This window comes from Urocampus carinirostris, chromosome 14 (genome assembly GCF_059441175.1).
Source record: "Urocampus carinirostris isolate Australia breed hairy pipefish chromosome 14, RoL_Ucar_1.0, whole genome shotgun sequence".
NCBI lineage: Eukaryota > Metazoa > Chordata > Actinopteri > Syngnathiformes > Syngnathidae > Urocampus > Urocampus carinirostris.
In genome coordinates, this window is record NC_142362.1 from 40,014,225 (window position 1) to 40,041,168 (window position 26,944).

At 40.0% G+C, this 26,944-nt stretch overlaps 1 protein-coding gene and 1 long non-coding RNA gene across 3 annotated transcripts in view; one reads left to right on the top strand and one right to left on the bottom strand.

The window, feature by feature from the left end:
- Positions 1 to 26,428, bottom strand: part of wdr4 (WD repeat domain 4) — an 87,616-nt gene extending 61,188 nt beyond the window's left edge. The window contains exons 1-6 of one of the 2 annotated variants that reach the window (XM_088352962.1): positions 25,843 to 26,428; positions 13,344 to 13,409; positions 13,132 to 13,269; positions 8,519 to 8,675; positions 3,619 to 3,731; positions 3,482 to 3,542 (exon numbers count right to left, since the gene is read on the bottom strand). In XM_088352962.1, the coding sequence (XP_088209088.1) occupies positions 3,482 to 3,542; positions 3,619 to 3,731; positions 8,519 to 8,675; positions 13,132 to 13,269; positions 13,344 to 13,409; positions 25,843 to 25,931 (624 nt within the window). In that variant the 5' untranslated portion in view covers positions 25,932 to 26,428. The remainder of the gene's footprint in view (positions 1 to 3,481; positions 3,543 to 3,618; positions 3,732 to 8,518; positions 8,676 to 13,131; positions 13,270 to 13,343; positions 13,410 to 25,842) is intronic. The other variant, XM_088352961.1, reaches the window with a different exon arrangement.
- Positions 1,746 to 16,337, top strand: LOC148353417 (uncharacterized). The gene is made up of 3 exons (XR_015852706.1): positions 1,746 to 1,848; positions 3,266 to 3,364; positions 14,987 to 16,337. It is a non-coding gene; the product is annotated as an uncharacterized LOC148353417 (long non-coding RNA).
- Positions 26,429 to 26,944: the final 516 nt, after the last annotated feature.

Genomic DNA, 26,944 nt, shown 5'->3' on the forward strand with positions numbered 1-26,944 from the left:
ATTCAACTACAAGCAACAGTGTCAGAGAGCTAACTAAAAACATCTCGCACATGTTCCCTTTTTGCTGTGATAATTTTATCTGATAGCTTTCGATTAACATTATCATTATGTTCTGCATGAGAGTGTGGATGTGCAGGAGGAATAAGAAAACCATTTTAAACCGGTACTGATGTAGGCATGAGCATGTGACTTGGGAATTTTCCTTTAACATTGCTATACCACCCCCTTGTAAAAGAATATTTGAAGATACATGAATTGGCAGAAAAAAAATTGGAAAAACTTGGCCAAAAAAAACTGAGCATCAGAAAACTAGATTTGATAAGCCTAATTTTGGGGTGGTTAGTGACAATTCCGGGGTGCACATTTTTTTAAATTTTCATTTTAAACTGCGTTTTAAGGTGACATGTATGTTTTTGGTGTTGGATTTTATCAAATAAATTCCCCAAAAATTGCAACTTGTGCTCCGGGAATGACTTATACTTGTTCTTTCCTACTTAAAAATGCATTTTTTTGGCTGGTGCACGTACATTACTAGTTATTATTTAACACTCTGCACAGATTGACTTAAAGAGGGAGGGGAAAAAAATAAAGAAAAAAAACAACAAATCGGGAAAAAAAAAGAATATCTAAACTGAAAAACACAGAAAATATAATTCAAATATTAATTAATCTACAAAAAAAATTTCTAAAAAATATTTCATGCTCAACAAATTTAGAGTCGACACCAAAGAATAATAAAGAAAAAGCTTATTAACCAATCATAACCATAACAAGGCGTCTCGGAGGGAACCAGCTGTTAATCGGTGGGGAGACGGCTCATGATGTTTCAATTGCAAACAGCACTAGTCAGGTGCTGTCAAATATAAGACATTTTTCGCAACTCAGCCCTCATTTGCCTTCGTGCAATATAAAATACTATATTGATAATTGCTATCGAACTATATGGTAGTCGCCAATTTGAATGGTGGCATGGTCCGAAAAGACGTGATGTACCAACTCAAGGGAGAGCGGAAAACTGCACAGTCATGTATGCGAAGGCACATTACCGTTAGCGTTCTGAAGTTCTAAAGTACCATTTTGACTGCCAATGACTGCATTGTAACCGCGGCCCAAATAATTAAGATTACCACGTTACTGAAAAAAATAGTGCCGTTATTCCCAACAATTAAGTTTGTTCCACCAATTTTTGGCCAATGCCGCACCGCAGCAGCTGCTGCTTGTACTGCCATGATCAAAACAACACCCGATGTCATCACAAACTGACCTGCAAAAAAAAAAAAAAAAAAAAAAAAAAAAAAGCAATGGGCGGCTGGAACATGCTCTCACTGGATCTCGTCATACCCTCTGGGAACTCCTTGAGTTCGGTCAAGTCCAACCCCATTTTATAAATTTACATGTTAAAATACCTAATTGTCACATGGTTTTATGGATTGTATTGTCAGAAACCATAAATAGCCACTTCATGGATTTTCTTTGTGTATTGTGTTCTGCATTGATTGGTAAAACAGTTACAGACACTCTCCTACTTACGACCATTCGACACACCTAAAAAAGGTTGATACAAAAAAAAATTTGGGATGTCGAAAAATATCCAGACATTGCTATAAGTTTGTTTTTTTTATAGTGTGCAACTTTTTCTACAGGACAGTACTGTAGTGCTTCTTTCCGCCGCGTGTGGTGACGCTGAGGTCACCCAGTATCTACCCCGGAAAAGAAATCCGCTTGTCTGCCTGCGCATCAATAACGTTGTGATCAGAGTTGTACGGATACGTAGAACAGCTTGACAAGCCTACATTATGTACGGACGCTGCCCTACTTACGAACGATCGTCCGGAACCAATCTTGTTTGTAAGTTGAATTTGTTCGTAAGTTGCTCCAGTGCTATATTTTGTATGGAATGTATGTTTAAGGTTTATACAAGTATGTTTAACGCTTGTATAAGTAACCTGTATTGTTTTGAAACTTAAAAATATCCGTTTAGTAAAATAATACACTCTACGTTACAAAGCAGGATGAATGATAAAAGTATAGTACTGAAAAACAAAGCTACATATAAGGCGTTGACATTCTGTTGTCCGTAAAACCCTTTGACACTCCTTGTGATTACAAGTATACAAATAAACATGGCTTGACTTGAGTACAAAGATAAAGTTGAACTTACTTTTGGAAGAGTTGGGTAACTTCCTACTCTGAGGTAAAAAGTTGATGAAAAAAGCAATCAAACCATTTTTCCGACCACATCAAGCTTCAATATTCCACTTTCATTTCAAATAAAACGGCTCCCCTCTTCTTTAAGCTTTACACCAACCATACTGAATGGATGCACAAGATAACAAAAACGTCAAAGTTCTAGCGTGCTAGATACAGTGCAGTGTGTATACACACAAACCAGGAAGTAGAAGCTGGATTTCATCTTCGGGGTGGGTGCTGGGTGTCCTCTCACAGCACCATGTGGTGGAGAGAAGAACTACAGAACTGTCGTTTACTCGGTTAAAGGTGCACAAATTTAAAAAAAAAAAAAAATCTAACTTACAGCAATGTCCGGGTATTTTTCGACATCCCGAAATAATGTTCGTATGTACCATTGTTTGTTGTGAATCGCTGTCATTTTCAAATTTCTCTCAAACCCATTCAAGTCAATGTCAAAAAGACACTCTAGAACTGAAAAGGCACCAAAAGGGAGAGGAAGGTACTTTAGAACACCAACAAAATTAGACTTCCCGCTAAACTTGCTCTGGAGCCTAGTGCATGACTTTGGCGCTCCCTCGTGGATCCCTGGCCCTGTTTAATAACGTCCACATGATGGCAGCAAAGTATCATGCAAAGTGCACTGTGTTAATAAAACAGCAAGATTATTCCGAAATTACACTGTAATTTGACAGTACAAAGGTTATTTGTAAGAAAACAAAAGTTTAAGCAAGTACAGATTTGTTAAACATCTGAGCCTGTGAATTGGGTTTGTTCTTGAGTAAACAATTGCAGGTTTCCACTTCCCGTGTTATGACTATTTCGGAATGTCTTTGGAACGCAACCCCTGCAAAACATGAGGGATTACTGTAAATGAAAAATGTATAACGTAATTGAAATCATGCTATGATGTGAATATTAATTAACAATAGAATGGTAATGAGAATATAAGATTGAGTTGCATTGATTGATAGAAAAAATGTCCAAAGTTGTGAAGGAAACAAGTTTTCTACAAGCCCTTGGCTTCAACCAGTCATGTTTTTCTTTTAAGGTGATTTAGGTATATATAAACTTGCAGGTGATGACTGATGCGTCATTACATCATGTGTGAAGGAGTTGGTCATGCTTTCGTCCCTCCAGATGAAACAGGACACAAGAAAGCGGCCATATCACTCGGGTAAGGGTGACACAACACACTCTTTTGTTCTGATTTGATGTTTGTTAAAACTTACTTTTAAAGGGATAATAAAAAGTTGAAAAAAACTCATCCTGTACAAAAAAAAATGATATATACCCCCGATCCTGACAGCAACCAGTGCAGATGAGCAGAGGGAACAAACAATGAGCTGACAAACCTGGGAGAAAAATCAAATAAAATACATTACTCAGATTTTGCCGTTTAAATGCAATCATATCCGATGACTTACTTACGCTTTGTGCCCGAGGCAGAAGGACTGGATGTTGCATGGAGAGCAAAGATGGCTCACCCTTATTTTTTCATCTCGGTCAGCAGTAATGATATACTCATCATTGAGTGATAGAGTCTAAAAGAAAGAATAAAGAGACACATACTAATTTCTACAGACAACACTCAGGATATTCCGTTTTGCTCGACAAAAACTTTGATGTGTGCATCTTTCAAATTTATAAGGATTATAATAACCCAACCTTATGTTTTAATTGATAATGCGCCCCTCCCGCCCAAATACACTTTTGTTTTTCATACAACCAACTGCTTTGTTAAATTTACATTGTGCACAGAGGATATGTAGATTGTTGTCTCAAAATATTGTCAGTAGTGCAGCGTTAAAGTCTTTTAATATACGTTTATCCTGGTGTGCCATGTCTAATCTCCTCAATAATGTACATTTTGTTGTATTCAATATTTTTTTTAAATTTCTGCTGCATACCATATAATTTTTGGCATCATCCTCCATGTCCAATTCAAAATGCTTTTATGTATACTTCTTTCAGCATTCCAACATTCAACCTCCACTGTATTTTGTTGACTGCCATAAAAATGTTGTGTCAAATAAACGTGTATTATCTAAAACATTTATCACTTATTCTACAATATTTTATCTGAAAATCCAGATTGAACACAATAAAAGTAATCAAGTCTAAAAAAGGCCAACTGGTTTGCCAAGTAAAACATGTCAGTGTTTAAGCTATTTTTCATTTTATTTAACAATTGTTATAGTTTATTTTTAAAATCACAGATTTTATACGTTATATAATATTGTTAATACAATTGTATGTAACATATTACTGTGCCTTGTGTCTACAGATTTAGAATGAAGCATGCGATTTACAACCATATTGGCAGATGACAATAAGACCTGAGGATTCTGATTTGGCACAAACCCTAGCACCAAAAAATAAATTAACAGTTTTGCAGGCTTCCACCAGCCTTCTCACCAGATGTCAACCTAACTATGGTCAAAGCCAAGCCAGTTGTGAGTTGCGATTTGGCAAACCAGTAGGTATAAATTGGTGGAAAGGGGATTTTTAAGTAGTCCGGTTGTGAAGTTATGAAGGAAACAAGTTTTCTACAAGCCCTTGGCTTCAACCAGTCATGTTTTTCTTTTAAGGTGATTTAGGTATATATGAACTTGCAGGTGATGACTGATGCGTCATTACATCATGTGTGAAGGAGTTGGTCCACCAGTAATAACAGGAACCACGCCACTTAAAAAGCATACATCCAACAAGCGTACCAACCAGTTAATCATAGCTGTGCCACCTTTTTTCAGGCATTCAACAGTGCAACCATCCAACCAGGTGCCTATATTTGTTTTATTATTGCAGCCAACTGCTCAGATAAAGCAACTCCATGCAGAAGGATTTTTCTTTTAGGGTTAGCCAAGTCACGTGTTGAATTAGGCCATGTGAGTTTAATTTTTGTCTCTCGAATTTATTTGGCGCTTTATTTCAAACAAATGAACCCACCCGTAATCCATATAATCGCTGTGTTTTTATCCCTCAATAGTTTAGTAGAATTATATGAAGAGTAATTCTATCTACCTTGGTCATATCCTTCAAGAGGGGTGACTGACAGCAAGATCAACACATACAATAACAAAGAAAATAAAAAAGGGGAAAAAAAAGAGCAAAAAACACACGATTTTTGGGGGACCATGGCCAACCCAAAATGCCCAAGCACCCAAACAAGTTAGGCACCTCGGCACCCAAGTTGGTCATGCTTTCGTCCCTCCAGATGAAACGGGACACAAGAAAGCGGCCATGTCAAGGTGACACAACACACTCTTTTGTTCAACAGCAGGGCCCAACAGCTTTCACTTTTTTATCCCCTGCCGCATCATGCGGGTGCCCTGCCCATCCTTTAGAACGCGTCCAAGCGTCCCACTATCCTTTTACAACACCTCTCCACTCATTCCTATTACCAACAAGAGCTCGAGCTTCCACTAGATTTAGACCTCTTTCCTGCAGTGCATTCATAACACCATCCATTCACGTGTATCACGGCCTTCCTCTTTGTCTCCTTCCATTTACTTCTGCTCTCTAGATCCTCTTCAACATTCTCTCCTCATCCATCCTCTCCATGTGTCCAAACCAACAGAGTACTCTTATCCACACGTTTGCTCAGTTCCACAACTACTCCAGTTCTGTCTCTCACAATTTCATTTCACTATCAATCCAATCGTGTCACTCCTAACACTCTTCAAACACTTCATCTCAAAAACATACAATTTCCTTCTAAAATCTGCATTCAGGCTCCATGTCTCTGCACCATACAACGCAGTCGGCACAACCACTCTCATACAGTCCCCTCTTAACATCCACACTCATACTCTTGTTGCTCATCACTCTCCTCAGAGCACCCAAAACCATGCTTCCTTGATTCACTCTGTGCAATACCTCGCACTCCATTCCACCAACTGCAGCCACATCACAACCCAAGTACCTAAAGCTTTCAACTTCTTCCAGCACCTGTCCATGCTACCTTATTTATATTGCCATGCCCACTCCACCACGTGAACACTTACTCTTCCCAACATTCACACATAACTTACGCCTATCACATTCTCATCCAAACTCCATTACCAATCTTCTCAATGTTTCCTTAGAATCAGCCACAAGCACTGTGTCATCTGCAAACAACAATTGACTTACTCTGTTCCACTGTTATCGATCATCTTTACACCTCTGCCAAATACTCTTGCATCCACCACTCTCACCGCACCATCCATGTACATATTAAACAGCCATGGTGACATAACACACCCCTGTCTCACACCAGTCAATTCAGGGAACCAGTCACTTGTCTCACTACCTACTCTTACACATGCTCTGCTGTTCACATAAAAACTCTTCAATGCTTCCAACAACTTTCCACCCACTCCATACATTACCATCACTTGCCATAACGCACCTCTATCAACTCCCTCATACGCCTTTTTCAAGTCCATGAAAGCCAAATAAACATCCTTACCTTTTGCAAAATATTTTTCTCACACCTGTCGTACTGCAAACCTTATCCACACATCCTCTTCCTTTCCTGAAACCACTCAGCTCCTCCATCACCACCTCATTCGTGCTTTCTCTCACTCTCTTCATCAAGAGTCTTCCATACAGACAACAAACTGATACTTCTCGAATTGCTACATTCGTTCTCATCACCTTTACCCGTATACAATGGCACCACACATGCACTATACCAGTCAACAGGAACCACACCACTTAAAAAGCATACATCCAACAAGCTTACTAACCAGTTAATCATAGCTGTGCCACCTTTTTTCAGGCATTCAACAGTACAAACATCCAACCCAGGTGCCTTCCCCCATTCATTTCTTTCGCTGCCGCTTGCACCCCCCATGTTTCCACAGGCTTCCCATTTAAATCACCCAACACGGGCATTCTCTCCATACCATCGATCACCTCAACTCTCATTTCTCTCCCACCCTCCAGATTTAGCAACTCCTCAAAATACTCTGCCCATCTCATCCTGACTGCACTGCCACTAACCAGCAATCTACCATCCTTATCTTTCACTTTCTCTTCCTTTCCTGACTCGCTCTTTCTTACTCTTTTCACTTCTTTCCAGAACACTTTTCTCCTTTCCTCAAAGTTCACTCCCATCTTTCGACTCAGGAACGACAGGAACTGGGGGCCTTCAAGCAACACCTAGGGCGTCAGTGGGTTTGGCGAGATTTCCCAGCCATCGCTCCGCCACCGGGATATGTCCTGGGGTTCCAGGATCGAAACATCTATGACCGGTGGTCCCCAGCTGATGACCCAGTCAAGCCCGAGTGTTCAGGGCACACGAGCATTCCAAAAGCGCCGGAGGAGGGGCGCCAGGCAGAAATGCCCAGCAGGAAGACTACCATCCTGTATTTCCATTTGACTCTTTTCATTTCTTTCCAGAACACTTTTCTCCTTTCCTCAAAGTTCACTCCTATTTTCCGACACCATTCATCATACATTCATAAAACTTTGCTAAATATGTCAACACTAAATTTATCATTCCTTTCACAATTCTTTGCTAAATATGTCAACACCAAATTTATCATTCGTTTCATATGAAAAAAATATATATATACCTCCAAAATTATTTTGTGGGGTAATAGGTTTTTACATCCTCTTAAAAATGTTGGGGAAATAATTGCTTATCTAATAACAGCATCAGAATTAATTTATCCTTATTGGTCAGTACTATAGTGTTCCTTACAATGTCTTCTTACAACTGTTTTTGACAAAAACAAGAATTGATTGATGAATTGACAGTCCACTTGTCGAGTTTCCATCACTACAAATAACCCTAACCCTATCCCAAATAAAGCTTCGGGGTTTTTTTTGGCTGGTTGTACAGTTTGAGTGTACCGTTTACTCGGCATTCCAATATCTTCGTATGGTATTTTAAGTGTGTATGTTCAAAAAAAGCATTCAAAAAATAAATCTGAAACAAAAACGTAATCTAAAGCAATTTTCCCTACATACAAATGTGCATAATGTATTTTGAGTTTGGAACTCCTTTTTCCAATATTCAAACATTACTCTAAGGCAGTGCTTCTGAATTATTTTCTATCACGTCACCCCTTCGAAGAAGTAATCCTCTCAAAAATGTCGCCAAAAGTCAAACACGCCCGCATCCCGCTCGACAACGCCTTGCGTCAGCCCGCCCCGCAATTTAAGAAACACTGCCTTAACACAATTCAAAATTACCTTGGATCTGCCAAAATCAAAAGTGACAAACTTTTTGCTTCATACAGTTTAAACAATTCCTCCTGCTATTGCGCGCCATGAAAAATATTCAATAAGGAACCTCACTGCTTTGTACAAAAAGCACAAATCATGATGGTATCCTTACAACATCAAGGATCATCGACAGGTGTCCCATCTTGAGCTTGCCTTTGCTCCCTCCTTGCATCACTGGGAAGGAATACACGTCACCTGATTTATCTGCTACAAGAACCTCATCTTCTGGCTGGTTGAACACCAAGGACGTACCCCGTCTCACCAACCACCTGTGAAACAGGAAAAAAAATCTTGAATAGATTCTAATTGAGTGATTAGCTCTTAATGCAAGATGCTTTTTACAGGGTTCGTACACCATATTCATGGCCAAATTCAAGCATTTTTCAAGGAATCTTTTAAGGACATTTAAAAAAAAATTCCAGTAACTCTAAAGGAAGAAACTGCCGTAGATCATAAGAACGTGGCTTTTTTTTTTTTTTTTTTTTTTTTTCCCAACATGGCGGCGCGACTACTACACGCAGCGGCTTGTGTCCCTCCAGTAAATCTTTTTACTTTAAGTGTTCTTTTTTCCCTCATCTTTTCTTTTATAAATACCTGTTCGGCAACTATCACCTTAAGTCGCCAGGAACTTATTAACCTGGGTCAAAGATTAGATTTCGACTCATTTCACGATTACAACACCAACAACAACATCCCAAAGGACATACGAAGACCACCGGGATCTCCCTGGGTAACCTGCCCGCCCATCAAGCGACGGAGACGGCGGAGGGAACGTAAACAAAAACGAGGCTCTCGGGGAGGCCTAGCGAAGAAGCTAAAAAGACGACCACACCGACAAGCGCTTCCGAGTATCTTCCTGACCAACGCCAGATCCATCGTACACAAAATCAGTGAGCTTGAGCTGCGGATAGCTACCAACAACTTCGTACGGAATAGCAACATTTTTGTGATTACGGAGTCATGGCTTGACCCGCGGATCCCCGACGCTGCAGTTCAGCTAGCAGGACGCACGCTACACCGATACGACCGCAACGAAGACTCCGGCAAAAAAAGAGGTGGGGGACTATGCATTTACGTAAATAATGCGTGGTGCAATAACAGCAGAATTATTGATGCACACTGCTCGCCCGATCTAGAGTTTCTGGCAGTATCGTGTAGACCATTCTATATACCGCGAGAGCTAACTGTGCTCATTGTGATAGCTGTTTACATTCCTCCGGATGCTAACGCTAGCACAGCGCTAAACCTTCTACTCGCTGCTATAAACATTCAACAGCTTGCACACCCCGACGGAGCTTTCATTATCGCTGGCGACTTTAATAAGGCATGTTTAAGGACCGTTCTTCCAAAATTCTATCAATATGTGAACTGTGCAACAAGGGGTGAAAAAACTCTGGACCGCGTTTACAGCAACCTCAGAAACGCATACAAAGCTTCCCCCCTCCCCCACCTAGTAAATTCGGATCACCTATGCCTATCCCTTACCCCCTCATACACCCCCATCCGAAGGAAAACAAAACCTGTAACGAGGACAATACAAACGTGGCCTGAGGGAGCCCTCTCCAAGCTGCAGGACTGTTTTGATCAAACTTGCTGGGAGGTATTTGAACACCATGACCTCCAGAAATTCACTGACACTGTTTTATCCTACATCCGTTACTGCACGGATGAAGTCACAGTATATAAAAAAATCAAAAACTACCCAAACCAAAAACCCTGGATGTCCAGCGAGGTGCGCACCCTCCTCAAACACCGCAACACCGCCTTCAGGTCCGGAGACAAGGCTCTTTACGGGGTGGCCAGGGCTGACCTGAAGAGAGGCATCAAGGAAGCAAAAGCAGCCTACACAAGGAGGATCGAGCACCTCTTCGCTGGAAAAGACCCGAGGAGGATGTGGCAGGGCCTCCAACACATCACCAACTTCAGAGGCCACAACCTGGCAACTGTTGAGGCTGAGGCTTCACTAGCTGAGGACCTTAATCAGTTCTTCGCTCGCTTTGAAGCTGGTAGGCCACAAACAGCCACATCACACCCACCAACAACCAGCAGCAACTCCCTCACATTTCAGGAGCACGAAGTTAGGCGTGCGCTGAATACCATAAACCCCAGGAAGGCAACTGGTCCGGATGGAGTACCAGGGAGGGTACTCAGGGACTGTTCCAATCCGCTGGCTGGGGTCTTCACCACCATCTTCAACCGGTCCCTGTCACAGGCGACCGTCCCACCCTGCCTCAAAACTTCCACCATCATTCCCATCCCCAAAAAGTCAGCAGTGGAAAGCCTCAACGACTACAGGCCTATAGCTCTTACGCCTGTGGTCATGAAGTGCTTTGAGAGGTTAGTGTCCCGGCACATCAAAAACTCCCTGCCACTCACACTGGACCCCGACCAGTTTGCCTACAGGGCAAACCGCTCCACTGACGACGCCATAAACACAGCACTTCACACCGTGCTGGAACACCTGGATCACCGGGGGAGCTACGCCAGAATGCTCTTCCTGGACTTCAGCTCAGCCTTCAACACCATTATCCCGGAGATCCTGGTGGAGAAACTTGCACACCTAGGACTCTCTCCCTCCATCTGCCACTGGTTAATGGACTTCCTCTCCAACCGCCCACAGTCGGTGAAACTCGGTACCCACGTCTCTCCCACCCCAACACTGAACACTGGCTCCCCCCAAGGTTGTGCACTGAGCCCCCTGCTTTTCACCCTCTACAGCTCCGACTGCTCACCGACCCACCCCACAAACACTATCATTAAGTTCGCTGACGATACCACCTTGATCGGCCTCATCTCTGAAGGGGACGAGGCGGCATACAGGGATGAGGTTGAGTCACTTTCAACGTGGTGTTCGGTAAACCACCTCATATTGAACACCACAAAAACAAAAGAACTGATTCTGGATTTCAGAAGGAATGGCAGGAATCCAGCACCACTCAACATAAAAGGGGACTGTGTAGAGAGAGTCCACTCGTTCAAATTCCTGGGCGTGCACATCTCCGACGACCTCTCCTGGTCTGCAAACACCAGAGCGGTGGTAGGGAAGGCCCAGCAGCGACTGCACTTCCTGAGATTGCTCAGGAAAAATAACCTAAAACAGCAGCTGCAGGTGTCCTTCTACAAAGCCACAGTGGAGAGCATCCTAACATACTGCATCACGGTGTGGTATGCTGGGTGCACAGCAGCAGACAGGAAAAAGCTCCAGAGGATCATCAAAACAGCCCAGAGAATCGTCGGCTGCTCTCTGCCCAGTCTGGAGGACATTGCCTGCTCTCGCTACCTCAGCAGAGCAGAAAACATCATCAAGGACTTTTCTCACCCCGGCCACCATCTCTTCGACCTGCTGCCTTCCGGCAAGCGCTACAGGTCACACAAAGCAAAAACGAACAGACTCAGAGACAGTTTCTTCCCCACAGCCATTACCACCCTAAACAGACACCGCACAAAAAACTGAAAACTGTTGCAAAAAAACTACCTCACACGTATGTAAAATGATACTCACGTACATGCTGTCTGCACTATGTTTGTTCACTGCTCAAACAGACACCGCACAAAAAAAAATTAAAAAAATTAAAAAAAACACTACCTCATACGAATATAATGTTACTCATGTCTTGTTCTTGCACATGTCGACTGCACTACGTTTTATGCTCAAATTGCACAATGTCTGACCATTTCCTGTATCATGCTGACTATTTTTGCACTATGATGACTTTGCACCAAATGCAATATTGCACAACCGTTACGATACCGACGTTATCACGACAACCCTGTATGTAACATCCCACATGCCGACATTTCTTGTGTAAATACCATGTAAATTATAACTATAGCCTTATCCCCCTTGTCTTATAACATTATCTTCTCTGTTCCTTTATCTTCTTGCTCATACCTCACTTGAATGTGTGAAACTGGAGTGTCATGCCCAATTTCGTTGTCACAATATGTTAGCCCATTTGTAACAATGACAATAAAGGTATATTCTATTCTATTCTTCTATTCTAAAGTCGTCATCTTGCACTGCTCATATCAATGAACAGGGATTTTTTTGTGTCAATGGGTTGCTATAAACTGACATGAGCTCTGCCTTAATGCATGCACAGCTTCTATACGTCACACTTTTTTACAAACACGAAAAAGGCTCTATAGGTGTTGTGTAATAATGGAGTTCAAAACAGAAGACAACAATGTTAGTCCTGTATGTATAAAAAGCAGAAAAATGTGCCAAATTTTGACTAATTTGAATGATATTGATAGCTAAAAAGCAGAGTGCATTCAATCTTTCAATCTTAGAGACTGCTAACCTTTTGCATATTTTACTTATTTCAATTTCAGGCGTTTTTTTTTTCTCAGAAGACGGTTCAAATAGAATTGCAAATAGTTCCTTTTGTTGCATCCTATCATTTATGTATAGCATTGAAGAGTTATGAGACGCTTCTTGAAAAAGAGCCGGAATTCCCACTACTAGTCTTATAAACCTTCCTCCTGGATGAGAGCCTACTGTCTCACAAGACAACTTAATAATAAGGACCTTTTTACACACTTGTTTTTTATATGAGAATGTGGCTTATCAAGTCAGACTCCCAGAAAACACAGCAATGGAAATAGTTTCAAGCATTTTCAAGCACTTCAACCAAATTTTGAGGCATTTTCCTGACCTTGAAAACACACATTAAAATTCAAGGATTTAAGGATTTCAAGCACCCGTACGAAGCCTGTTTTTACCTGGTGCCGACACACTGCCAAGAACACTCACACTGGAACAGGACAAGTCGTTTCGAATCATCTGTTAGGGCTGCCAGTTTTCCAGATGGTGAAATAACGAAGGCAAGAATTCTGTCATTTCCAGCTTGTCCTTCAAGGCTGATGTTGGGGATTACATCAAGGGTTTTAACCAAAAACGGATCCGTTTAGTTTGTATTGGTTGCCAATTTTACCTTTTTTCATCCATTGGGTCACTTTCTCTCTTCTCAGCAGTGCTACAGTCAAATACAAATGGCTCTCTGCAAAAAAAGAATATTAGTAACACATGTGAAGCGCAATTAAGTTGTGGGATCTTTTGCAAATTCGCAATTTAATGGGTACACTATGTCCCAAGCCTATATCATTATTTTAATTCAAGCAAATACAAATTGTTGGCAAGAAACAATGATTAGTGCATATGGGCAAAATTAAGCACTTTTTAAAGACTTTCAAAACAAATTTTCGTTTCCTTCAGTACCATCAAAAGACAAACCACGGGAAATGAAATGAATCCAACCAACTAACCATGGAAAGAAGAAATCTAGTGCCAATCAAAAGAACGGGAGCCTGAACTTTAGTGTCAAGCCCAAACTCGATCCCAAACGTTATTTCAGAACCTTAAACTCAGTTTAAAACCCTAACTTACAGCCCAAACCCAAGCCCTACACCTGACCCTAGCGGTAAGCCTATACTCGTTTCAAACCATAACTCTAGCTCTGAACATACTCCAGAACCTTTCATTCAGTTTAGAATAGAAGAATAGAATTGACTTATATTGTCATTCTTTATAACTATGCACACAGAACGAAATGTCGATACATCTGGCCCGTACAGTTAAACTGTAGTGAGCCGATGCAGCCGCAGCCAAACAGGGCGCAGCCATTTCAGTCATTAGGTGACCCAATTCCAACCCTTAATTCCCCAGCGCCAAGCAGGGAGGCAATGAGTACCAATGTTGTAAGTCAGGTATGACTCGGCCGAGGCTTGAACCAGCGACCTCCCAGTCTCGGAGCGGGCGCCTTACCATCTAGGCAACTGAGCTGGTGGAGAAATGAAATGATCTACATTTATACAGCGCTTTTCAAGTCAAGACTTCCCAAAGCGCTTTACAGTGTGCTTCACATTTCCCAATAGCGGCCGTGCAGCCATGTAAGGCGCTAACCTGCTTATTGGGGGTGTTAGGGGTTCAGTGTCTTACCCAAGGACACTTCGACATGTAACACGGGGGAGCCGGGATTCGAACTGCGATCTCTTGATCCCAAGACGAGCGCTCTACCTTCTGAGCCACTGATGCGCAACCGTAGTTTCTGACCCTAAACCTGTTCCAAACTAGAACCCTTACTCTAAACACATTTTGGAAGCCTACATTCAGTTTGGAACCCTACTAAGGAGCTTAAACTCCAGCTCCTACCCCTAACCCCGTTTCAAACGGTAACTCTAGCTCTCAACGAATTGTGGAACCCTTTATTTAATTTAGAACCTGAGTATGAAGCTCACACTCAAGTTCGCTAAACCTACACCTAACTAGCTGTGACCCTAACCGCATAGCTTTATGGAACCATTATACAAGTTTCAATCCCTTTTATAACAAGAAACGTGGCAATAATTTAATTCAAGGGTTTGCACACACTTCATCTAAAATTTAAGCACTTTTTAAAAGTTAGAAGACACAAATTAAAATTCAAGCATTTTTAAGGACTTCAAGCACCGGTACAAACTTTCGCGCTCGCCCGTGCAAACCACACAGACTTGAATTCAAACGTCCGGTTCGTGTTCGGTGTGAACGTGCAGGAGAACTAATAATAAAATAATGGAATTAATTTTACTTTCTGTGCAGCACATGGTCGTGGATTGAGGAGACGCACATGCGGCCGTGATTTGGAACAAGCTTGGAACAAAAACAAAACGGCCGCGCCTTCTTCATTTTAAAGGACTTCCTCATCTGGCCCCGGCCGTCAACCCTGACGACACCATTCACCGAACCAGGCTGACCTCAACATTCAGGTATAGTGCATTTGTTACTTTACAATTAGAATAATATTAATAACATTAAGAGAAGCCATTTAAAGTAAAATAACATTAAAGAATAGGGGCGCCAGTGAGTGGGACAGAGCGCGCCACAGAGAAAAAAAACCCCTAGGTAATACATTGGGACCTCGCTTCTTCGCGCTTCGACGTTCGCGGGCTTAACAAATGATAATAAAATGATTTTGAAAAAAAAAACATTTTTGAAGGGGCGTTGCTTCGCAGATTTTCACTTCGCGGGTGGTTTTGGTCCCCATTAACCGGGTCTGAAAAACAATAATAATTAAAAAAAATATATATATATATTTTTTGAAGGGGCGCCGCTACTTTGCGGATTATCACTTTTCGCGGGTGGTTTTGGTCCCAATTGACCGCGATAACCGAGGTCCCACTGTATATTATCCGTTCACCCAAGAAAGTACGAATAAAAGAATTAGAGGTACTTTAATTTTTAAACTATGCTAGTAGTGTAAACGGGATCGGGTGTCCGGGTCGAGGAAATTAAACGTTCTGTAAGTACGTAATAACTTACACAAAGAGAAAGGAGTACACTCACTGGCCCAAAATACACATTTCGAACAGTTAAATTCCGCGAGAGGGTAGACTCCGCCAATTTAAAGAAATTAGTTAAGTTCTACAAAGGACGGCGGACTCCTCTGAAACAGCTAAGTTCCTCGGACGGTGGAGTCCTTTGTTGAAATAGTGAAAGAATAAAAAACGATTAAAATAAACAACGTGGCTTAAGGAGAGAGAAAGTTTAGCTAGTGTGCACGTTTGAATATAAAGACAGATTAAAAAAAATTCAAAAGAAACCTAAACCTACTCCGCTACAAGCACCCCTAGGGCATCATGTTCATCTGTTAATAAACAACGGGGTAGACTGCTGGAAGTGTGAATTTCCCTACGGAATGAATAAAGTATCTATCTATCTATCTAAATCACTAAATTTTGTTAAAATTGATTATAAGTTTGTTTGTCTGGGCCCTGTGTATGTCTAATTCGTTGTCATGTGAACTGTCCATGTTGACTTTCCTACAACCCTTTTTCTTCCTGTCTGTGTTTCTTGTCGCGCATGCGCTTAGAAAAAACGTCTCAAACTAAGTACCGTATTTTCCGCACTATAAGGCGCACCTAAAAGCCTCTATTTTTTTCAAAAGCTGACCATGCGCGTTATAATACAGTGCGCCTTATTTATGGATCAATTTTAAAATTGCAAAGTTTTCCCAACTAACTTGCAGCCGCCGACTAGATTTTCCCCCGAATGCCAAGTAGTATGCGGTGTATGCTGGGATTTATTTACCGGCGTTTTATTGGCTAACCAATGTGTCAATCATCATTTGAATCGATCACTATTGGCTAAAGTTATTCGGAGGTCAAGGGGCGGATGCTTTTTATCATTTACAGGCTGCCATTGGCTTGAACGGCGAAACAAAGCCTGCAATTGGCCGAAAAAGATAAATGCGTATAGCATGTGGCTGACGGCATAGAGAAAGCATTTTTTTCTATTCTGTATTTGTAAATATTGTATTCTCCTGGATTTACTACCCTCACGGATATAAGAGGACATTGCCTGCACATTATTATGAACACAACGACTTCGGTGAGCTTACTCCGGGTTTTATACTGTCCCTGTATCTTGTTTCAGACTGAACTCGATGTTTCTGTGATAAGCGGTGCAGATAATGGATGGAATGGAGTGTCTATTTTTAAATCAAACTCAATTCCAAGTGTTTATTGTCATAAGCACAGTAAAGTTGCAAGCGAAAAGGAAAATAGATACTAAGGAATGGTTAGCATTTCTTGAATCCCAAGACTATAACCTTCCGAATGATGGAACGATGCATTTGAGTGACATCTTACGGACACCGCATCCGCACGTGTTCTCGACACGTATTTGCAAGCTTTCGGAATGTTAAGGGGGTAAAAGTTGGACTGAACTATCTGACTGTTTTGTCCACGTTCCCATTGTAGCGCCTTATAATCCGGTGCGTCTTATGTATGTCAAAAATAGGACCAAAAACAATTTTTTCGGGGTGCGCCCTATAACCCGGTGCGTCTTATAGTGCGGAAAATACGGTACTCCAAAGAGGTGCAAAACATTTTAAAAAATAGTGGAGATTGTTTGAGAAAAAGTGATGTTTTAAGAGGAATTGATAGATCATAAGGAGTCGAAAAAATTGACTTTGAGAAATCGGTGTTTAACACGGACTGTGTAGAACATAGGGAATGCGGGCCACAGATGGCCCCAGAGTTTTTTTTTTTGCGGTCCGAATTTTTTTAATTGAAAATCTATATATTAAAGAGTGAGAAGTTTAGGAAAAATATGAGAGTGATTTTGGATGCGTTAAATCAAGATAATGCCAGAATAAAACCTAAAAGGATAAAATATTCCTGTTTTCAGTTCAAAGTTGGTAAATTAAGGACTGGGAAGACTAGGGAAAATAAGTGAATTGGAATGGATTAATTTGATATAGGCATTTTTATACAAAAATATTGAAAAAGCGTTAATAAGTACTTTCTTTTAAATGAGTATGTAGGAAAAATGTATAAATTGGAATACAAATGAGTAAGATAACTTGTTGCAAATCAAGATACGTCATTTTCACATTAAATAGGTGAAGCTAAAATAGGATTTATTGGTTTGAATGAAAAATTAAAATTAAGTGAGAGATATGTCATTTTCGCATTAAACTGGTGAGCTAAAGAGCCAGTGTGAGAGGGCGCGTAAGGAATGTTATGTTGAGAATGGATTGTTGGCAGAGCAGGTAGGGAAGTTACAAATACAGAAAGATAAAAGTAAGTAAAAGAAGGTAGAAAGAGAAGGAAAAAAAAAGTAAACATTACGGACAAATACAGTAACATAAGAGTAAGTAAAAGAAGGTAGAGAGGGGAAAATAAAGTAAAAATTAAGGAAAAGAGACAAAGAGCATACAAGAAAGAAAGGGAAAGAAATGTAAAGGGGAAAGGTAATTAAATATTAAAAAAGATAATTTGTTGAAAATTAAGTGAGAATAACCGTAATACCATAGATTGGGACAAATAACTTTTTCAACATTGAACCGTGTTAAATCTAGATGACTAAAGTGAATGGGTAAGTATGAAACACATTATAGTGATTTTGGAGGTCTTCATTGACTTGAAAAGCGCCGTATAAATGCAGACCATTTACCATTTATAACAGTACTTTTATGGAAAAGTTACAAAAATAAAAGAAAATTAACCTCCTTAAAGTTCAAATTCATTTATATAGCCCTTAATCACAAAAATGTCTCAAAGGACTGCACAGGATTACAATGACACAATTACCTGATCTTAAACCAACATGAAGGATGAATGTCTAATTAAATGCTAATAAACATGGACCTAAAATATTGTTTTGCTTTATAAGAAGGAAGAAATACCACAGAATTCATACACAAATAATATCATAGGGAGAAGATGCTGAGCACAGAGGTAAGCAAAATAATCAAATAAGTTGCTCCACACTTGGGTCAGGGTTAAGCCTCTCAGGTTTAATTTATTTTAATTCAGCCATTCACTTGCAGTTAATCACAAAGGAAGAAGAAATGCAATGGCAAAGTATTACGGTAATAAAAATTCTGTTACATAAATACTTTAAAATACTACCACATGAATATTATGATAGAAAAATACAACTAAAAAATACAAAAATACTGTAGAAATACTATACAATACTACACTACTTCATTGATACAATAATAAATTACTGGTACACAAATATTCAAAAAATACAACTACAGTAACTACTATGAAAGAAAATACTACCATGGAAATACTTCAAAATTAAGTATACAGTAACACTACTTCACTAACACTACTTGTAAGTCCTAGAGGTGACGCCAGATAACAATGAGATGCGGCCCCTCCTGTCTCATTTGGACTCCATATGGCCAGACCAAGGAGGTACAGAAAAGAGAAGAACAAGTTGTAGGAGGTAAGAAAGTCTATATCAATTTTGAAGATAATCAAATTATTAAACAGAATCACAGAAGATAGGAGAACCAGGAGATTGAACGAAGAGGAAGAATATGATCAGGTAACAATAATACAGGCAAGTAAATAACAGTGATGACAATATTAAATGAGTATGACAATGACTAAGGGTGTTAATAAATAAAAAACAAAAAATGTTTAATGTGTTTGTATTTAGCCAGAATGAACCATAAACATGATATATATATATATATATATATATATATATATATGTGTAAAGAAATCATTTGACACCCGAACTTTCAATAATGAGAATAAGATAGATGTAAAAGAATAGAGTAATAGAGATATTGTAGTGTATAATAGAAGGTAATTATACAGAATAGTTTAAAAAGAAAGAACATGTAAATACCAAAATTAATCATTTCTCGTTGAACATGCGAATAGCGGAAGGGTAAAAACTCTAAGACGTGTAGTTTTGCGCCTAATTAAACAAAGACTGCGGCCGGACAGCAGGTAATCAAAATACCTGTGAGCAGGGTGACTGGGAAAGTTCATAATTTTAGTGTCCCATTTCTCGTTTGTTCGATGAATGGACCAGTTCGGGAGATGCTTGGTACGGAAAAATATTATTTCCTTAGTTTTTACCCATATTCAATAACAGATTACTCTTAATAGAATATTGCACACAAAAGAGCAGGTGATCTGAATCGTTTCAAATAATCAAAATTTTGAAATAAGTTTGAAAATAATGACGTATCAACACAGAAAAGAAAATTTGAGACTAGAAATCATTAATAACGTGGCTGAAGCTGTTTCGGTCACTGAATGAAATGTGTTTTCTTTTTAAAAGAAGAAAAAAGGACACACAAGTATTAATAGTCAGGCCAGGTCATGTTTATTTGTATAGCCCTTAATCAAAAAGGATCTGGAAGGGCTGCACGGAACAAAGACTATGATAATAATATAATAATGAAATTCGAGTCAACAGGATAATTCATAAGTGACAAGTATGTGTTGTTTTATCATGAGAAAAGATAGTTGATTATAGATAGAGGAAATGACAATTAAAAAGTTTTGACTATGAGTACCATTTGGAATTTTTGAGATTTTTGATGTTTAAGCAGTGTGATGGTTTGGAATTTTGATGAGTTTAGCCCCAAGGACAAGATCCCCTAGGAGGACAACCAATGCCACACTTAATTTTCTAAGTATGAGTGTGTTACGATTGACAAATGATTAATAAATATGTAACAAATGCAGACTCATAGTTTGGTTAAATTAAAAGGAAACGGTCTATGGAAAGAGCATTTTTAGAAGACAATGAGAAACAGATTGATCAATCCTGAAAAGGATCATAGGAATTTAAAAATAACAGATTAATTGATTTTGAGACGAATCATGATCATTTAAAAATATAACTGCACGGGAAATAAATGGATAGAGATTAATTAAACTAAGATAATATCTACATGGTAATTTAATTTAGAGAAAAAAAATTTAGGCCATTGAATAGTCCAGCTGATATACCAAGACATCCAAGTATGTAAGCATGATTGACTTAACAAGACTAAGTTCCACTAAAAAGAAAAGACATTGTTTGAAAAATCAATGGACTCTCCAAAGGACATATTAAACTGTCAAAAAGGGGGCACCTCAGAATGAAGATGGACAAAATATTTGCTGTGATGGGGGAAACACAGTTGAGAAAAATTAACAAAGACATCCATTGTCTGCGCCGCTTATCAACAGCGAGGTCCTGGGGGTGATGGAGCACACTCCAGCTGCTTTTCGGACAGCTAACAGGAGATACCCTGAACTGATTGTCAGCCAGTTGCAGTGGAACTGACAAAAGACAATGGAGTCATTTCATTTCATTTTTGAGATGGACGTAAAATCTCCCAGCTGTGCGACTCTTAGCGGTGGATCACTCGGCTCGTGCGTCGATGAAGAACGCAACTAGCTGCGAGAACTAATGTGATTTGCAGCTGCGATTGGCTGGCAACCAGTTCAGGGTGTCCCCTGCCCACTGCCCGGAGATAGCTGGGATGGGCTCCAGCCCCCCGCGACCCTAATAAGGATAAGCGGTGCAGATAATGAGATGAGATTTTTTTTTTGAAGGGTCGTCGCAACTTCGCAGATTCACTTTTAACGGGTGGTTTTAGTCCCCATCAACCGGGTCTAAAAAAATAATAATTAAAAGAAATATATATATTTTTTTTTGGGAAGGTGGGCCGCTACTTGGCGGATTTTCAGTTATCGCGGGTGGTTTTGGTCCCCATTAACCGCGATAACCGAGGTCCCATTGTACTTTTGATGGGCCAAGAGCAACATTCAAGCGGTGAATGTACTGTGGAATACGCAAATCAAGGCCTTAAACACAAGAACATTCATGAATACGTCTGCTTGAAGTTAATTAGTCTTGTTAATAAAAAATGTATACGTACATGAGTAAGATTGATAAACTTATCTTGCAAAATTATATGCACTTTCATTTCACTTGTACTCATAAAAGTTGAACTGAGTTTGAACTCAGTTGGGAGGAAGTTAGGAGGCATGTGTTTTCGGAATGTGCCTGGTCTCCCATTATACACAGATAACAAGAATTTATCACCTTGTCGAGAAGAGGAGAGTGATACAATAAGTTCTGGTAAATTCTGACTTTAGAACGAGACACGTGAAATGTCTTCGGTCAGACTTCAGTATAATAAGGGTTAAAATCTTACACTAGTTTTGTCCGCAATTGATTAAAAATTGTCTTCTGAATAAGCTCACCTTATAATTGTTCTTTGAAATTCAAATTATCAAGGATTAGACAGATAGAAAAATATTACACAAAAAGAATATACTATAATATAAAACAAAACAATCAAATTGTAAAATAGCTTAACAATAAGGGTCGCCCACATTGAAATCATTTTTGGGTGGCATTTGTCATTTTGGCGGAGTCATTCACCCTGAGCATGAATTACCTGCTTTCTTTGTAAAATACAGTTATCTTAAAACAAACTTATTCTGGCCTGAGAGGATAATGAATCGGTTGTGATTGTTACAAAAAGCTAGACAAAGTGAATCATAACAGTAAAAGCGCTTTGTTTGGCTAAGTTGATGATTTAACTATCGATCTACCCTGGTCATATGCCTCGAGGGGGATGGCCAACAGCAAGATAACACATATAAAATCAAAAGAAAATAAAAAATATGAAGGGAAAATAGAAAAATACACAGAATTTTTGGACAATGGCCAATCCCCAAAACAAGAAAACACCATGTCATTCAAATCAGGGTGAGAGATTCTGATGATAATAATAGTTAAACAAATTGTGACTGAAATTAGTGAAAAGCTTAATTTGAGATTTAGAGCTAACAATTTTGAAAAACAGTTTATTTTTGATTTGGAGTCTTGGGATCTAGTGCTCAGAATGGATATTGCAACTTAAAGTGGGGATTATGCCTTCACCAATAATAAATATAAAGATAATTTAAGAAAAAATACAAATAAATAAATAAATGAATTATTGTACAGTTTTAGGGGTTTAACTACCAAGGGGAAAAAATGACTCAAAGAATTAGTTGTTTTTCATGTAAAATGAGCATTCAAGAGGATGTGTCGTAAATTCCAGGTACTGGGGGATGTGAAGCAGACATCTGGTTGTGGCTAGAGAAGATAAAATTAACGACTAATTTAATCCCTAGCGGCACAACACCAGAGCTATTGGGGGCATCGGGGCAAGAAGATAAACAAGCAACAAGAAAATAAGGCAAGACCAGAGTCATATCACATATCCTTTTTTTTTTTATAAAAAATGGGGGTTAAATTGAGCCATAAGGAAATAATATGTCTCAACAGGGGGATAAAGGATGTCTAATTGGTATAACCTATTTTAAAAAATGTTTTAGGTCTCTATCTTTTGTTTCTCTCTCTTACGCTTTCTCTCGATCCCTCTCATCCACACAGGAGACGGTGACCCCTGGTGATCTAATACAGGTAAAACGAAAAACCTAGTCCAGTCCACACTGGGACGGCCCTTACAAAGTTCTGCACACCCCCCACGGCTGTCAAAATACCTGGATTCACCAAGGCCACTGCAAAAGGATGAGCATGAGACGATCTTCGATGCCCTTGCCACCATGAAGAACCTCAGGAACACCATGGCCCAAGAAAAAGGCGTACAACAGGGATGACTTGATTGGCTGTACTCTGGCAGCTGGTCTCAGGATGGTGTCAAGAATGTTTGTTGCCCATATGTAAAATTACAAACCAATTTCCGACCCACAAGACTCTGATGACGATATCGATCTAGACAGCGTTGTCTAATGGACTTATCCCTACAGCTTAAAGGGAAACTCCCTCACTGCACACGTCACTGACATACAAAGATCCGAGCGGGTAAGGCCAGTCGGGCCCCTTTACATCGCAGCCGGCAGACTGTTTGTTTTAATTCTCGCGGTCTCTATCAATGAGCCTTATAGTTAACCACTGCTTACAACTTTGTGTTCGAAGAGATGTTTTTATTTTTGAGACGAATGAACTACACTGAAAAATAAGCGGGTTTCTCTCACACACACACACACACATTTCAGTCTTTTTCTATTGTATGTAATGCGCATGCGTGACTCCATTGTCCCGACGGATCACCACCTTATCGTGGTGGGGCACTTTGCGCGTCTCCATGACCCCTAGAGCTATGTCGGCGGGAGTCTCGTACTCCTGGTAGGGTTACCCAAGCCGAACAGGTCGAAGGGTAGAGTCCAGACTAAGAGTGATGCCAAAAGCTGGTGGCGGCACGCTTTGAGGCGGTTTCCTACAGACCTGGATCCCGTTAGCCGCCTGCAGTTGTAGAAAGATGCCGGTCGTCTAGGGTCTCCCTTGCCACTGGAACCATCTTCTTTACAATCAAGATAGTGGCGTTGGGAAAAGCGCACCCCTTACGCCACTTTAAAAACCGTCATTGCGCAGGTATCCTCTTTTACCTGAGTCTCCGACCACAATCCAGGATCGGACTGTTCAAACATCAGCAGACTCACAAATAAAAGAAGATGGTCATCATCGAATCGATGGACAACCCCAACGAACGAACGAACTACGCATGCGTGACTCTTCAATAAATGCAGCTACTGAAAACGGAAATAGATGAGAAGGATCCGGTCAAGCTAGCTAGCGGATCTCTCTCCCTACTGGAGTAGTATAAACCCTATTTTTCTGCCTCTGCCTGAATTCTATGGTCAGCTGTGGGTTTATATCTTTATAAACTCAACATCCCTTCAAATAAACATTACTTTTCTCACACTGCTTATTTCTTCTTTACCTATTTGCAGTCTTTTAACGAAGACGATCACGTTTTTTCATGTATAAAATGTCCCTTTTAATTACATGAAATAGTTTAAGTAAAAATGATTGGACCATTTGGTTATTAGAGATATACATGATTCTTCACTGATCTACCAACATTATAATTCTTGCTTGAGGGGTTTTACGTGACCAAAAAGGCACCCTCACTTAAAACAGGTTCCGTTGCATCCAGCAAGATGTGCTTTTCACTGTGAGGATAGGGGCCCACCACTGGTAACCAGGGTAAATTTCATGGACCTGTGACCTTCATAGCCAGAGATAGATGGGGGTGCATTTCTCGGCAGCCAGGCTGGTCCCTCCCACCATCATTTGTACTAGAAAAAAATGACACCATTGCTGTGACAATGTTGGGCACAGGATGATCTGTTTATTCAAGTAAAATACAAAATACAATTATAGACGTGTTATGTCTCGTTTGACGACGAGTAGAAAACACGTTCATCTCCGGTTTATCTGTTGATGATTTTACTGTTCATTTCAGCATAATAAGCTTTTTGGTAGAGTGTATTGTCCATGTAGATACTTCCATGGAACTTACGGCTGTGGAATTCCAACTATTACAGGATTCCAACTGTCTCGACTGTGAGATTACAATCTATGCGAAGTTTGATTTTTGCAATCGGGAGATGCTTGCTCTGTCCAATCCACGCATCCACCTCCGGGAAAGGTGCATTCGCACTGATCGCTGCTTGGCTCTGTGGCTAGGACCTTGACTCAGCCTCTTGGCTGAGAGCAAGTGTCTCGGCCCCTTGGCTTTGTTGCGTATTATGATTTGACCGATAACGGATAAAGGATAATTAATAAAGAATATTGAACAATAAACCTTACAAAATCCCTCCGCCTGCATCACAGTTTCAATACGAGCGATTTGAGTAGAAAAGGGCAAAATAAACATTTCATCTGCTCAAAAGTGATTTATGTGCAGTGTGCATTTCCGTTCGACTACATTCACAACAAATACAAAGACAGAATGGTTTAAGTTGTATTACATTCCCAACAAATGCAAGACGAAGTGGTTTTGGTTATATGTTCTCCATTACATTCCCGAAAAGTGATATAGAAGTGAAATAAAACTAGGTAAAAGTGCTTATAGTAGCGGGAGTGACGCGTGCGTGCTCCCGCTACGGGATGCAAATCTCGGCAGGGGTGCATTTCTCGGCACAACACCGGGGCCGTGTGGTTCCCCTTGTCACAGGTGAAGGCCGTCAACAAGATTCTTATGTTTCTTTCGGCGCGCTATCTGGATCTTTAACCCATAAAAGCTGGTTCTGGTTAAACGTCCAGATTCTGGACTTCCAAACAATCACTGCTTTTCAGAAAGTATTTATAATTCCACTACAAGCAATTTGAATTCTTCTCACCTTTTCTCCTTAATGTGAGCCGCAATTAACTTTGTGTCACAGGACAGAAATATCCAATCTCCACCAACACCAAGAGAAGTCATCACCATTGACAGACCGCACCACGTGCTCTTGCCTGCAGACGCTGCTGCTGCTGCTTCTTCTTCTGCTTCTTCTTCTGCTTCTTCTTCTGCTTCTTCTTCTGCTTCTTCTTCTGCTTCTTCTTCTGCTTCTTCTTCTGCTTCTTCTTCTGCTTCTTCTTCTTTTTCTTCTCCTGTTTCTTCTCCTGTTTCTTCTTCTGCTTCTTTTTCTGCTTCTTTTTCCTGTTCTTCTCCTTCCTGTTCTTCTTCTTATTCGTATTCGTATTCTTCTTCTCGGGGTTAAACTGCGGTTGGCACCCATCTCTAGAGTGCATTACCGCCTTCTTCACTGTTCCTCTTCACAAATCCTGTTAAAATGTCCCGTACTCCTCAATAAATCCTCTGATGAGACCCGTTGTCTGAGTACAGCAATCTTTTCATTGAAAATTTGTAGCAGCTCTTTCGACTTTTTCTTCTTATAATGATTGGCTCAAACAACATTCAACTCCATGTCGCTAGGTGCTGCATTGATCCTTTGCACGTGACGTCAAGTTGCCCCACCTAGCAGAATGAGACCCATGACGGAAACCCTAGCGGACAGCACTTGAATGACCATTTGTGTTGAAACAAGTACAATGACGAGTCACGAGGCACTACCAGTCATTTATTTTAGTTAATAATTCAAATAATTTTCACTACCTTCAAACTTTTTAGTAAAATATGAAATGAAATTTTAAAAAAATAAAAGAAAAAACAAGTCAAAACTTGTTATTTTCTTTTCTTTTTTAAGTGTAATTTTGATCTTGCCTTATCAAAATAAATAATATGTTTTTAAATAATATATTTCCCTAAACAAAGTTATGAACAGAAAATTAGTATCCCGAAAGAAAAAAGAAAAAATCGGCTGCAACCTATATGGATCAATGTCACAGTCATTTGGTTAACTACTGAAAGAAAACAAATATAGTGTACAATGACATGCTTTTTTGCAAAGATAAAACTGAGCATTTTTCTTGAGGCCCACCAGACAAGGTATAACGGAA